This window comes from Phasianus colchicus, chromosome 15 (assembly GCF_987193195.1).
Source record: "Phasianus colchicus chromosome 15, bPhaCol1.hap1.1, whole genome shotgun sequence".
NCBI lineage: Eukaryota > Metazoa > Chordata > Aves > Galliformes > Phasianidae > Phasianus > Phasianus colchicus.
In genome coordinates, this window is record NC_143450.1 from 5,347,640 (window position 1) to 5,361,662 (window position 14,023).

Here is a 14,023-nt window from a genome sequence, read left to right on the forward strand (position 1 = left end):
AAAGAACAAAGGATTTCCTATTAAAAAATTAGTCAGATTCAGTTACTAATTGAAAAATATAATATATGAGATCAAGCACAGTGGGATTATTAACAGCTTTTTTAATATGTAACTGCATATGTTATATTTTGGGTAACTTCTGTGTGAATTTATTACAGATGGAGCTTAAAATGAAGCAACGAAGTAGTCCTGTCTCTTTGTAACAAATGTCAGAATGTCAAACGACAGCACCTACTTTTTCTAGGTAGGTGTAACTCCAAACCTTCCCGTCTGCAAACATGCGCGATATGATCCTGCCTTGCTTGTCGATGTCTGTCCTTTCACTCATGGCTCCGCGCTGAAGCCCCGCCAGGCGCCCGTTGAAGAAATAGGACACGTTGACAGCAGCCAGGCCGCTGCTGGGCAGCCAGAGGAAGGGCCGACCCAGCTGATCATAAATTATCCTCAGGGTAAACTTGCGGTGATCATCGTAGATTTTTTCAGTGCGTATATTTCGGTCGTAATCAATGGACAGTAAATTCCTTCCATGGACCTGTTGAAATGAACGAAGGCTGTATTCAGTGAGCGCTGAACTTTTGAAAGTGTAGGATTCAGACTGACAGGCTTTCTTATTTCACTTCTCAGTAATTTTGGATGTGCTTTACGTGTCTTACTGGGCTGTCTCCCAAAGCTGTGATCTTACAGACAAAGGATTCCCCCGTCACAAAGGACAGACATACTGCATACCTGGGTCTTAAATTGCAGACTGTTAATAATTAACAGCAAAATGAGTGATTTCACATGGAAGTAACTGTTTCACATCTGTCACCAGTAGTTCTAACTTAGCGCTTTTCCCTACAGTGACTTCATGGACAACAGCAAAAAATCTAATTTTATATCTTCTTGGAGGTTTAACTACTTAGGCACCTTAGTTGGAACACCCACTTCTTAATTCATGCCATTAATGTTTTCATTTACTTTCCAAATGTTCAACAGATTCCTCAAGCAGCTCAATTACTCACAATGTATTTCATTTCTTCTGATCAAAAACCCCAGCTGAGCAGGCTGGGATGGACTTCTAGTTGTGCAAAACAAATGTTCTAAGTAGTTAGGTTAAATGTTTTTCTTCTTATCTAGTTTATCTTAGTTTTTAGTTAGTTTTCAAATAAAGGCACAGCATGAAGTGTTTCAGTCCAAGATTTTTTTCATTCTTTTTTGAATTAATAACAAAAACAAAAACACCACAAAAAACAAAAAAAAAAAAACAAAAAAAAAAAACCAAATGCAATGCAGAAACAAAAGAGCATAAGAATGCAAAATGGTGAGGTTTCTAGTGAAAGCACTATAATGAGAGATACATCAAAATAATCACTGGAGGCTAAGCCACAGAATTCAGGCTAATGCTATAATCTGATAAAGCTTCTTAAGTAATTTAATTGTAGATGCGTCATTAATAAAGTACAGGTCTTTAAATTAGATATCATTTGACAGCAATGACTGCTTAGAAAGTATTCATCGGTTTCTGGGAATTTGTTCTTCAGCTTATATTTTTCAGTAGCTTTGATTAAGCAACGTTTTCTGTTATCCAAAATTAAACCGCACATCAAACAATATGTAAATTAACCCTGAGCCTTTCTCGCAGACATGAAAGTTATTCACAGATCTTTTCAGTGGCAGGGGTAAACCCAATTCCCATCACAACCGACTCTGCAGGAATTCAGTTGCACTGACAGCAAATTTAAAATTAATACAATTTTGTGTTTGTAAAGAAGTAATTATTTCAAATTATCGCTCATTATCCTCATTTTTTCCATTAATAAAATTTAGCTCTTTAACAGTCTGCATTTCCTCAGTGGCAATCATTAGGAAAAGCTTTTCTGTAGTTTTCCCCAAATGCTTTTCCAGCAACAACTTCTCCTGTGAGTCAAAGCAAAGGCACGGCATGGTTTTCACAACATCTTAGCAAACTAGATCATGCTCTGCTGTCCCAGCTTCATGGAAACAAGGCTCTGGGAAGCAAAGTTGACACCAGCCCATTCTCAGCCAGTTCCTCTGCTTTTGTAAACGTGAGGTCAGTTCTCATGATGGGGAGGTGTCAAAACCCTTTCCTGCACAAAGGTCTTGGTAAAGCAAGACAGAGCTTTCACTTCTCAGAAGCACGTAGCTATAACATTAAAATAAAAGAGTAGGATATGACAGAAAGAACTTGGTTTTTTAAATGATAGGCAGAGGTTTTTAAAAAAGTATTTCAGAAAGATCTTCCCTTTTCCCAAAGACACTATAAAGGGAATTAGATTTCATTTTTCCCCAAAGATAACCCAAGTATTAGTTTTTTGAAATGATTACACCACATAAACAGCACTCGGAGAATAAAGAAACCTCTGTTTGGATAACTCAGTAACTTCATTTTTGTTTGTAAAACAAGTAAAGCCACAGAGTCTAATTGTGGTGTCATATTAATTATACAGAAACCCAAACAGAATGACTAACTCCCACTCTTCCTGGGAACATTAATAACACTGCTGTAAATATCGTGACTGGGGATCATCTCAAAAGCCATTTCTCTTTTGTTCTGCTACCTCTGTGCACATCTCTTTCTTCCTCTCGCTGCTGCTGAACAAGAGGCAACAGGGCAACCTCCCTTCTGTGCGCTGGTACAAGGTCCCACTACATAAATCACTTAATTGCAGCGTATCAGAAACTCTTCTGAATGAAATCTGATCCAGGCCCTGTCTGAAATACTAGCGAGACGTTGGACGTGTGGCACTGAACTAGTGGTGGGTGGGTGGGGGGAGGAGGATCCCACTTCTCCTCACTTCTGTTTGTGTGCCTGGTACAGCTCACAAGAAGTGATAACAGCCACTGAAGGAATGACTGCACTGTTGTCTCCAGCTCAGACAAAGGGGCTGTACTTGCATTCGCATTCAGCCCTGCTAACACTTAAAGAGCGACTGCAGGACTGGAGATTAACAGTAGTTTCTCATAAGAACCAGGTCCATAGAAGAACACTTTCTGCTAAGCACTGCGGTCCCTGCGGCCTGGCTGGTGCTGCTGGGCACTGCACCTGGCACAGCTGGCACAGCTGCCCTGCCCAGCACTGCTCCACACCCGCTTCCCAACGCAGTTGCTGTATTTCATTCACTAAACAATTTATAAAGATGAATTAGGATAAATGAGATGCAAATAAATTCTATGCTTTCTCCCTTGCTTTCAGATTTCATTTTCAGTCCACTCAACCTGTTATAATCTCACAGCGATTTTCATTTAAAAGAGCTAAATGGATATGTGATTATTGTTACAGGAACTAACACCAGACAATTAAATGTTGAGGTGTTGCTAGATAAAGCAGTGTTTTCATTTGCATAAACATGATGCAAGAGAATCCATCTCAGGCAAGGTTTCAGCTCGAAGACGTGTTTAACTCCATTTAATTACCACAAGTACCTCTATTAAATTTTTAGTATCGAGAGTTAGGATTACAGCAGTTTTCATTTTAAAGTCCTATTTATTTTTATTTTGAACACCTAGTCAAAATGCAGAGCTGATCTATTTCTACTTACAGTCAATTTGTGCAGGTCAACACATCAAAAATCAATTACACGGCCATGAAATTTAGTCATTAAGGATTACCTGCTAATCTCATTCAATTTTTTGTCTAATCTTCCCTCTCACACGAATATGTGCATATTCTGAGGATTTGTGAAAATAAGGGAAGAATGTGAATTAGATGTTAAGCAAGAGTAAAATACCAAAATTTAACATCCCAGTCTAATTTAGTTTTACAAGTAGTTGGCTAAATACATTGCATTTATTATGGTCATCTTGAACACACAGTATTGCATCTCATGACCAATGATATCGAAAGAATTATTAAGACCTGGATCAGTGCTACATTTTTTCCTGCCTGGTATCTCAAAGCCCTTTCAAAACTGCATATACTGTGGAAACAGGAGAGCATTTGGATATTTAACAGGTGAAAAAGAGCATAGGTGAGAAGAGAATGGGATCGATCTGGATGTAGCAGATCTTTAATTTTGCAGGGGATGGCTCACATGACTGGGGTGTCTTTCATTTCCTATGCTTATGACTTTGTAATTATGGCAATTATTTCCAACCATGCCACTTAGGAAAGGGAATCAACACAGTCTGCCAGACTGAATGAAACTGTAGGGGGATTTTAGGTAAGCAGAATGTAACTGCTCAAACTCCAACTGTGTGTGCTTCAGAGGACTGACTGGCTAAGTGTGACATGAGATTTTTACAAGTGGTCAGCTTCTTTTTCTTTCTCACTTGCAGCAATATTCTGGGTATTTTTACCAACCTCTTGTGAATGAAATTTCTGTAGCTTATTACAGATGATTCCATGTACTTAACTGGCCTCTCAAATAAAGAGATTCTCACACCAAAGACAATCCTAGAGTCACACATTTTAAAGAAGTGAAAATAGAAAAGACGTTATTCTTCAAAATGGAAAGCTGTCAGCCCACAGGAGAAAAGATCATTATTGTAACGCTGCCACTACAATAATTCTACTTACCCTGAGCTTTCTTCCAAACACAGTCACTTTGCCTTTAATCTGTTCTTTCCTCAGACGCCATTCAATTGAGTTCAAACCATTCTCCATTGGTAGAGAAATATTACATCGTCCTATGGTGGGAGTTACTGTCCCAGCCAGGACATGAGGTTCGCTGTGAAAGCTAATACTCATGCCATTGGCATACATCACTCTCAAAGTACCATTATTACAGAGCTGGTAGCTGTTCCTCACTTGATCTACAGCAATAACGAAAAGAAAATAATTTAGCTACTCCAGTCATAAAGAAAACATATAGCTTAATTTGATTGCTTTTTTATTGCACTCCTGTTGATGTTAAATGAAGTCAGCCTGCAATTACCACTTACGTGGTACTATGGTGGAAATTACAGATGTTACTGATTCATGTAAAGAACAGTAGTGTAACAGTGAGCCTGCAGAGAGATACTATGTTTATTTCATTACATTTTCCCTTTAGTCTTAATTATGAATCAAAATGCACAGTGATATACTGCAACCACGTAATTTATTTCTAATATGAGCAAAAAGTCCTGAAAACTGAACTGCTGGATAAACAATAAAACATTAAGCTCTAGGATAAAAAGAAAAAAAAAAACCCACACAAACTGTTAGACTCTTTCTGTGTGTGACCAAGTAAGCTCCTCTTCTTTTCCTGTCTGTTTAGAAACTGTCTCCAAGCAGGCGCTTTGAACAGAATTAGTTTAGCTTTAAATCCTCAAGGTATGAGGCTCCAACAATACAAGCTGGCAGCCACAGTCCTTTCTTTGTCATTCTTCATTCTGCCACACAAGAACTGCACTAGCCAATCACACCCCCGGCCTTTCTGCTCGCTGAGGAAAGTTATAAAAATAATCCAGTACTTTGACGGCAGTGCTATTCTCCCAGCTTTGACACAGTGAGGTCTGTTCTAAGACAATGAGGAGAGAGGGCTACAGCGGGCAACTGTCACCAAAGCATCAATATTTGTCTGACAAAAGGACAGCATCTACATAATTAATCATCTGGTACAAGAGAAAGAAAGACTTTGGAACCAGACATGTCGCAGTATAATAGTCTATAAATGTTGACGTTTATGTCAGGAGGAGGCTATTTTTCAGTGACGATATTCTTATGCCAGTGACATTGTATCTTAATTTAAAAGCCCTCATCATTCACCAAATCCCTTTCAGTCTGTCTTTGATAACTGTGACTGCTTTCGCTTTGTCAGTTATAATGCTTGGGTGGTGCTGGGAAGCTCTACACAAACATTTAACCATTTTGTTGCTAAGCTTTTTGGACAGGCCTGGGCGTTACACCGTTCTCTCATGCGCTAACTGGGGCACAAGACCATCCACTGGTGCTGTTTTACATTTTATTTAATGGCAGCGTATACGTTTGGAAGATTCACGTCTAATCACAAAAGGCACCTGAGCCTCTTTCTCCACAAGGATTTTTACATAGACAGTCAACATTCATCAGCCAGACTGCATTTTGTGGCAGCAAAGTCAGATTTTGCAGTGAAGTACAGAGAGCAGTATTAGTGAGTAAAGAGAACCTGACACAAGAGGTAACAGCAGGACTAACTTTCATCAGCAGATAATGACCACACGTATTTGACACAAAGTATGATTGTGAAATGTCTCTTACCTGTCCTGAAGACCTGTCATTTTAGGAATGAGCTCTATGGGATTTTGTCTTGCAAACCTTATCATTTTTCCCCTGCTCATGACTGTACTTATGACACAAATCTTTTGAGAATTGCTTTCTCAAATTGTGTGTGTGGTTAGGAGATGTGCTGAGAAGTGCACTTTGGTACCTTGAACAACTGTATAGGAAGCCTCCACAGAGGAGAGATTTGTGATGACCGTGACATCATCATCCCGATTAGAATTCTCAATGTCGATGGTAATAGACTTTTCCATTTCTCGATGAAGGCTAGTTACCACTCCAGTGGGACGTGTTACATTGGTCAGGCGCCCTTCATGATCATAGCTAATAGAAAAGTTAGTAAGAGCAAAAAAGCATGAGGATATATGTTCATTTCAATACCCAATGTATTAATAATGCACCAAATTTTTGCAAAAATACAGAATGAAACAGATTTTCAAGAACATCCTGGCTATAACTATTTCTCTATTGTTGAAAGGGTCTATGATGATGAGATATTAATTTTAGAGATACTGATCTCAACTCCATTAGTGTAAATCCAAACTAGTCTCTTTTAAAATCAATTAAATTCTTACGGATATACAGAGTGATATGTGGATCCATTATAATTAGTAAATTCGTCTGTATTTTGATTGTTGCATTTAACTCTAAGGATGTGGCACCATTATGATACTACAATATACAATTGCATACGTTGCACATTTGCAATTGAATATTTAGTGGAAATTACTAAGTATGACTTTAAATGATATATCAAGGAGTAAACTTGCCATAAGAGATCAAAAAGACATCAACTCGAGAACATAATCATTTCACTTAGGTCTTATCTGTGGTACTGCATTGCCTTTTGGGGTGAATCTTTTGCCCATATAGATAAATGATAAGAAGTTCAGGCACGGGATAGGTTGGAGTTGCACAAAGGGCAGCAGTCAACACTCAGAATATACCTTAGAAGATGGATTAAGTGCTCCCGAGGCACAAAAATAAAAAATGAAGGTAAAAGGGCTCTCCATTAGTTTATCGACCTTACAGAAGCAGTTAAGTTTATTTAGAGGTATAAAGCCTGGGGAGGGGGCAAAGAAGGAATGCTGCCTGAAATTAAATTATTCTGTTTCTCCCTTTCCTTTTGTATGCTGTATTTCTGTGCATACATATGCTAAAGAAGCAATCCCTTGGATCTTTTAAGGGCAAGAAATGGGGACCTGAAACACAAAATCAGCATTCCTCTAGTTGCTGCAATTCTCTATTTGTGCAAGTCTCTCACCCAGCCGCTACCAAAGCGCAAAGGAGAAAGACAAGAAAAAATGTCCTGTGTAGATAAAGGGAAAAGTTTAGGTAAAGACTGAAACCAACTGGTCATCCTTTGGATGTAGAAATCCTGGGAGTGGGAAGCCTGGAAGAGAACTGGTAAATCCATTGCATTGCCTGAGAGTAGGAGAAGAGAAGAGCAGAACATTTAGTATCACAAAGCTGGATCATTTCTTTGTAGGTCAGTGTTTAGCTGCAAAGAAGAAAAAAAATCAGTGCTTTCAATGTGATTTTTTACAATTAAATCATTAAGAAACCTCAAAGTAGGCCACCTGAACTGTACAGACTATCTCCAAAATTAATATACAAAATAGACTCCTCAGTTAACGCAACTATAAATTATGCCTTTCAATCCATTGCAATTGGTTGCACTCATTCAACTGAATATGGAGGAGGAAGGAAAAAAATCACCTGTGGAGCAACAAGTCTTACCAGAACCAACGGAAGGGTTAGGCAAAGAAGTAAATCAATAAAACAAAGCATCATGCGACCTGGAAGGAACCAATAATATAGTGTGTTCATTCAAGCAGTTCAGGATCAAATAAAGATTAAGCAGCATTATTTTTTCTTAATAAAAGCCACAAGTTTCTACCCATTAAACTATAGATAGATAAATAGATAGATAGATAGATAGATAGATAGATAGATAGATAGATAGATAGATAGATATTTACTCTGTCAACAAGATACTGGATTAAACACAATACATTTAGGTAACCTACAAAAAGGGTTTTGGTTAACTCTTTATGAAAGTATTTATAAGAAATACTGAAATTACTCAGAAAGCATAGATTAGTAGAGAACTTGATCCAGCCAAAGATCCACCTAGCAAGGGAAACAAGAAGCACCAAAAATAGACCTTTGGAAATCTAAAAGGTTAATAATGGGATAGCCCCTAAGAATCTGTATGTGACGACGTCTGCGTGCCTATGATTAGCAAAGGTATGAAGAGAATACTTAGGTGCCAAATACTGCAGAAGAGACAATATTACATAGGACAAAACTACAAAAGTTTATGAGTGGCTTCAGACTATGTAGAGCTTGGATGAATTTCCAGAAAAAATGCTGGTGAAATTCCCCATCAGCAGATATATTTTAGGTAATGCAAATGAGACAGATTAATTTAAACTTCTCATTCACATTGCTGGGTTTTTAATTAACTCAGGAAAAATTCCTAGGGATTGCTGTGGGCTACTCACTGAAAATCTCTGTTTAAAGTCCAAGGACAGCCTAAAAGTAAATATGGATGAGGATGGACAGAGATTGAAGCAGAAAAATGGAAATACTCTAATGCTATTTCTACAAATCAGTGTTTTGCCCCTTCACTCTCCCAGGGCATTTTTCTCAGTGCTGGTCACAGTGTTTGAAAACAAAAGTGGCAGATCTTAAAAGGGTTTATAGGACAACTGTACTCTCTATGATCTGCAGGCCGTTTAGTTTATGAGCTAGGCATAAAAGAACCACTACCTAATAATATATACAGATTGCAATACCAGTGTATAAAAAGGAGGCATTACTGTTTTATGCACTGCATCAATAAAATCCTATTAAAAAAAACATGAAAGGTAAAAAATTTAAACTAAATAAACCAGAAAACTTTTATGTACTCTGTAATTTAGAAGTGACATATTATTGAGATTTCTTTTGAATTTATGTATCCTTGAGAGCAAGTGCTTAGCAGACTACAAAAACCAGGCATCTATCTGAATAATAAGAATAGAGATATACAGGAATTAAATGGTTATCTAACTTTCTTCTTCATGACACAAACCCGATTCTAATCAAGTTAGAAAAAAAAGAAAAGTTGGCAATATAAAAATATACTGGGACTTGTTGTGTCTTAGCTGGAAGCAGCTACTACACATCACAGCACGACACAGCATCAGGCTGGATGAATGAGATCTGATAAGGCCATCTGAGTGTCTTCACTTGAGGTGGATTCTGGATACACTGAAGTTATGGAGCTTCTGTTACTCCAGTTAGAGCACAGTTTCATTGCATATTTGCATTCACTGCATATTAAAATAGTTGGCGTGCGTGCTTTTCTGCATGTACACATGCACACATTGATATGTGCAACAAACTGAAGTCTGCGAGAATTGTTAGGGCACAGATATACAAATGAGGTATAAAATAATTGGATTATTTTTGTAACTAAGGCCTGGTACAGAAATACCCTTGTTAAAACGTTAAGGAGCAAAAACCTTTGAATCTCTACCGAGTCCTTGTGAAAACCAGGCGTTCAATTTCCAGGGCCACGTTAGAGGAGGACCACGAGAGGGCACTGCCTTCCTTTGCAAGGAAAAGGCATGGTGGGCAAAGCCCTGATGAGCAATGCTAATTTCGATATATTTTGAGCAGACTGAACACCGTTCCTTATAATCCTGCATTAGTTTTCTCTAAAAAATAGAAAAATGTTGGCCAAGTTGAATGCACTAATAAACAAAAAAGGTGTGCATTATCACTATTCTGTTACCTTAAAGATAAAGCTATAATTTAAAGTCAAACTTAAGATTTTGTTTATACTTTCTAGCTGGTAACTGGAGAAATGGCATTTAGTGATAAACAGTTACTTCTCTGAAAAAAAAAAAAATACAGGCATCAGACTTACCATACTTACAAGTCATACATACATTTACAATATTCCATCTAGATTCATTCTAAAAAGGTTTTGGTCAATAAATGGCAATCAGACTACTAAAAATATGGAAATTATTAAAGAAAAACTGACTGTTTTTTCTAGATTCTTAATATGCTTTTGAACCTCATCTGATGAATTCCATTTAAAGAGAAAATTCTGGCTTTTTAATCTATGCACTCATGAACACCAGTGTGCTCTTGGGTTATCAACAAATTATGTGAGTTACACAGGGGTCTGACAGATAGCTGGGGATGTAATTTCCTCACTTGTCTCAAGAATGAACAATCAGTAAAGTTAATCAACATTTTATCAACCATGAGTAATATATGAGCCTGAATAGAAAGATAATTTGAGCTCTAAAAGAAAGAAACCGTGGTATTAAGGTTTATAGGCACAGGCAACTCAGTAGGAGCCACAGATTGCTGGGGGCTGGCTTGGATTCAAATTATCTGCAGTCTTGCTGGCGACTAGGAACAGGGGCCCAAGCTGGTAAAACAAAAGCACGTTTCTGAATGTCGCACACAGTCCTTCGTGCTGGAGGTGGGTAAACTTCCTCACTGGCCTCAAACTATGGGCGGGAGTTTAGGTGGTTCCGTACCCACCTAAAGGACACGGCAAAACCGATGAAATCAAGCAGCCACTTAATTATGTCCAGCATCATAATAGATTGAGGTGCAAAGGCCTTATTCGGTATCATGAAAAACCTACAACAAATTTCAGTGGGATCACTTCAGGGCCCCATCACTACCGTTTGAAAAATAAAAGTACGCTTAATATATCCAAAAACATTCTTACTCATAAAATGTTGTCCATCCTGTTTCATCACTCTTCGTTGCTAAGAGACCACTGTTTCCATTATAAGTCATTAATCCAAGTTCCAGGGTCTGCGTTGAGACTAGTTTGAGTCCACCATTAGTGCCAACAGCCAGCGTGACAATCTGATTATCAGGCATCAGTAAATGGCGGGGCATTCCGCTGGCATCCCGACGGACCTTCAAGGAGTTGCCATTGCTGTCCATCACCTCCGTGACATCGTTATCGCTGCTATAGGTGAAATTGTACAAGTACTCCCCGGTAACAAGGCTGAGAGTGTACTGGTGAATCCCATCAGCATTGAAGACATACAGCTCCTGTTCTCCTGGAGATGCAGCTTCATATTGGTTAAAAGAATTAAGAATGGGCCTGTTTTTACTGACAGCCCTAATGCGGATATTTCCGAGATCAGCTATGTAGATGGTACCATCTGGGGCCACAGCTAAGGAAGATGGTGAATTTAAGATGGCATCAGTGGCATACCCATCATCCCCAGAATAGCAATTACAGTTGACATCATTTTTGCAATCACAGTCTGAAGCTGCCCCTGCAAGAAGGCATATTTCTCCATTGGTAGTTACCTGGCGTAGCCGATTAATTTTTTTTTCATCTGTCTCACTGATGTAAAGAACTCCTGTGTGTGAGATGGCAATGGCACTGGCTGATTCAAGTGCGGAATGAATAGCCAGTTTGCTAAGAGAGTAGTCTATACCAGGAACCTGGCAGTGCATGGGGCGTCCAGCAATAATGCTAACTTGATGGTTTTCTGTGATCCGTAAAATAACATTGTTCTCTAGGACATAAAGTGAGTTGTCCATGGGATTGACAGCGAGATCAGTAGGCCACTCCAGCCGTACCTATGAGTTGCACAAATTATTACTGTAAAACTCGTAACTGAAAAGTACACTTCTAGTGTTTAAAATTCCATGTGTAACAACAGCAAATTAGTGAGGGGTTTATCAGCGTAAATCATGAAACTGCAACTATTTCAAACAATCATTTTCTTTCTTGGAAATATTAAAGCTATGTGCAATGGTAACTTTGGCGAATTGTGTTTTGGTGCAAAGAATGAATGCTACATTGTGGAAACTCTACAATAATTACAGAAAAACAGGCAATTAAGACAATTACTTCCATTATCTCAACCTTATTTCACTATTGTTGCATAAATAACCTGCATTAACCACAGTAAAAGGATAGTTCATTCATCTCAGTAATGAATCAAACATGCTATCATCTTGCAAAACATAACGTATTTCTTAAGTGGCCAGGAAGTCATCCAAAACAGCTGCCCATTTCTTCTAAGGCTGAGAAGTAAAAAAACGTAAGAGTTTACCTGGCTGACATCCATGCTGGAATCACAGCTCAGAGGTCGTACAGCAGTTAGGTCATTGGAGCCCAGCAGAGTTGATATAATTCCATTCTGATCCACTTTTCGAATCATAGTGGCATCAACAAAATACATGAGTCCATACTTATCCACTGCAATTCCTGCAAGTATGAAAAATAGGCATCAGTGAAGCTTCTAGCTTCAAGGTAGGATTAATCATGTTAACAAGTTTACGAGATGGCAGTGTTTGTTTACTTTTCCTGCCTTCCGAGTTGTAAATCCTTGAAGAGGAAAGGCACAGAAAATGAAAAGTGAATTCTTGGAGGCACAGAACGATGCTGCTGCTTGTCACGAAGGAGGGCAGGCATACTCTCACTTGACTTTCCTGCTTTAATTTGGTGCACTGCCTAGCTCAGTTCTTGGTCTGAAAATGAAATACTCATCTAAGCATTTTGCCTTACACTGGTTGCAGCAGCACTCATTGTACTGTCGAGGGAAAGAAGAGGAAACTTTATCTTCTCAACCGCTACGTAGGGCTGTTCTGTCCCATTAACATACTTTGTGCATATAAACAGAAACTATTACCTAAAAGAGAACAGGACCTCTTGTTTTTATTCATTTTTCTTCATGTTTACTATCATCTAGTTACTTTCAACCATTAGAAAGAAACAGAGGTGTCTGAAACACCTGGCAATACACCCGATTAATTCAGTACTTAAACAGCAACGTACCTCTCAAATCTCTACATCACTTTTAAAATTGTTTTTTAAAAATCAGAGACATCTAAGCTGACATATGAAAGCTGAGAAAAATGCCACAGTGGGCAGTTTTTCTTCCCAAAATACTGTATCTCAAATAGTGATTTGTTTTTCAGTTTTCATGTTTGCTTCACGGAGTAAGCGGTACCCTGCTAATTTCTGTTCTGTTCTCCTTTAGTGGTAATAAAGTTTGCTTAACTAAACAAAGCACGAACACTTGCCAATCCACTGTAATTAAGGCATGGAATAAAAATTACCAAGCAAGTAGTGATTTAATTGCCAGATAATTATTTCCACATCTAGTGTAGCCTCACATAGTCATTTTCTCTGCCTTTTTTTTATTACGTTACCTCGAGGACTCATTAGGGTTGCGTCCACTGCTTTCCCTCCATCTCCACATCTGGCTTCGTCAAAGGGCAGGCATTGCTCTCCAGTCCCCGCCACCACTTCAGAATTACCAGCGAGGTCTTTCGTGCCAGTGAGAGATCTGACTTTGTATATCCGTCGGCTGTTGGTGTCTGATACGTACAGGGAGCCCGAAACAGGGTCCACGGCCAGATAGTATTTGTGAGCAGGATTGTTGCTTTAGAGAAAAAGGAAGCATAAAACAAAAAGAGCTGAGCAGCCCAAAAACTTCACAGGCTTTCAGAGCGCAGATATTCATCAGACACACTGAGATCTGGAAAGAAAGTCTGACACCTTCATACAGAGTTGGGGTCTGAAGAAGTTGTTTGAAGATTTAACTTGGTTAGTGTTTCAGGACTGTCATCCCAAATCTCACGCTCCTTGCTACACCAAACACTGCATAACAGAGCCCAATAAGCCAGAACCATACAGTGGCCTTTCTCCTTCATCTTTTTAGCTCTCCAAATGTGCTTTAGGTCCATTCTCTTTGGCTTATAGCTACCTGCTAACACCACCTTTCTCCTGAAAGGAGAAGTAATAGGAGTAAGATAAAAAAAGTCTGCTTCTGAGTTACATATATTATGCCA

The 14,023-nt window shown here is 38.7% G+C and overlaps 1 protein-coding gene across 21 annotated transcripts in view; it reads right to left on the minus strand.

The window, feature by feature from the left end:
- TENM2 (teneurin transmembrane protein 2) overlaps window positions 1-14,023 on the minus strand; it is a 979,011-nt gene that overhangs the window by 8,209 nt on the left and 956,779 nt on the right. For all 21 annotated transcript variants that reach the window (XM_090150611.1, XM_090150610.1, XM_090150609.1 and 18 more), the window contains 6 exons: window positions 13,382-13,614; window positions 12,280-12,434; window positions 10,926-11,800; window positions 6,330-6,505; window positions 4,517-4,752; window positions 236-532 (listed from right to left, as the gene is read on the minus strand). In XM_090150611.1, coding sequence (XP_090006737.1) covers window positions 236-532; window positions 4,517-4,752; window positions 6,330-6,505; window positions 10,926-11,800; window positions 12,280-12,434; window positions 13,382-13,614 — 1,972 coding nt within the window. The remainder of the gene's footprint in view (window positions 1-235; window positions 533-4,516; window positions 4,753-6,329; window positions 6,506-10,925; window positions 11,801-12,279; window positions 12,435-13,381; window positions 13,615-14,023) is intronic.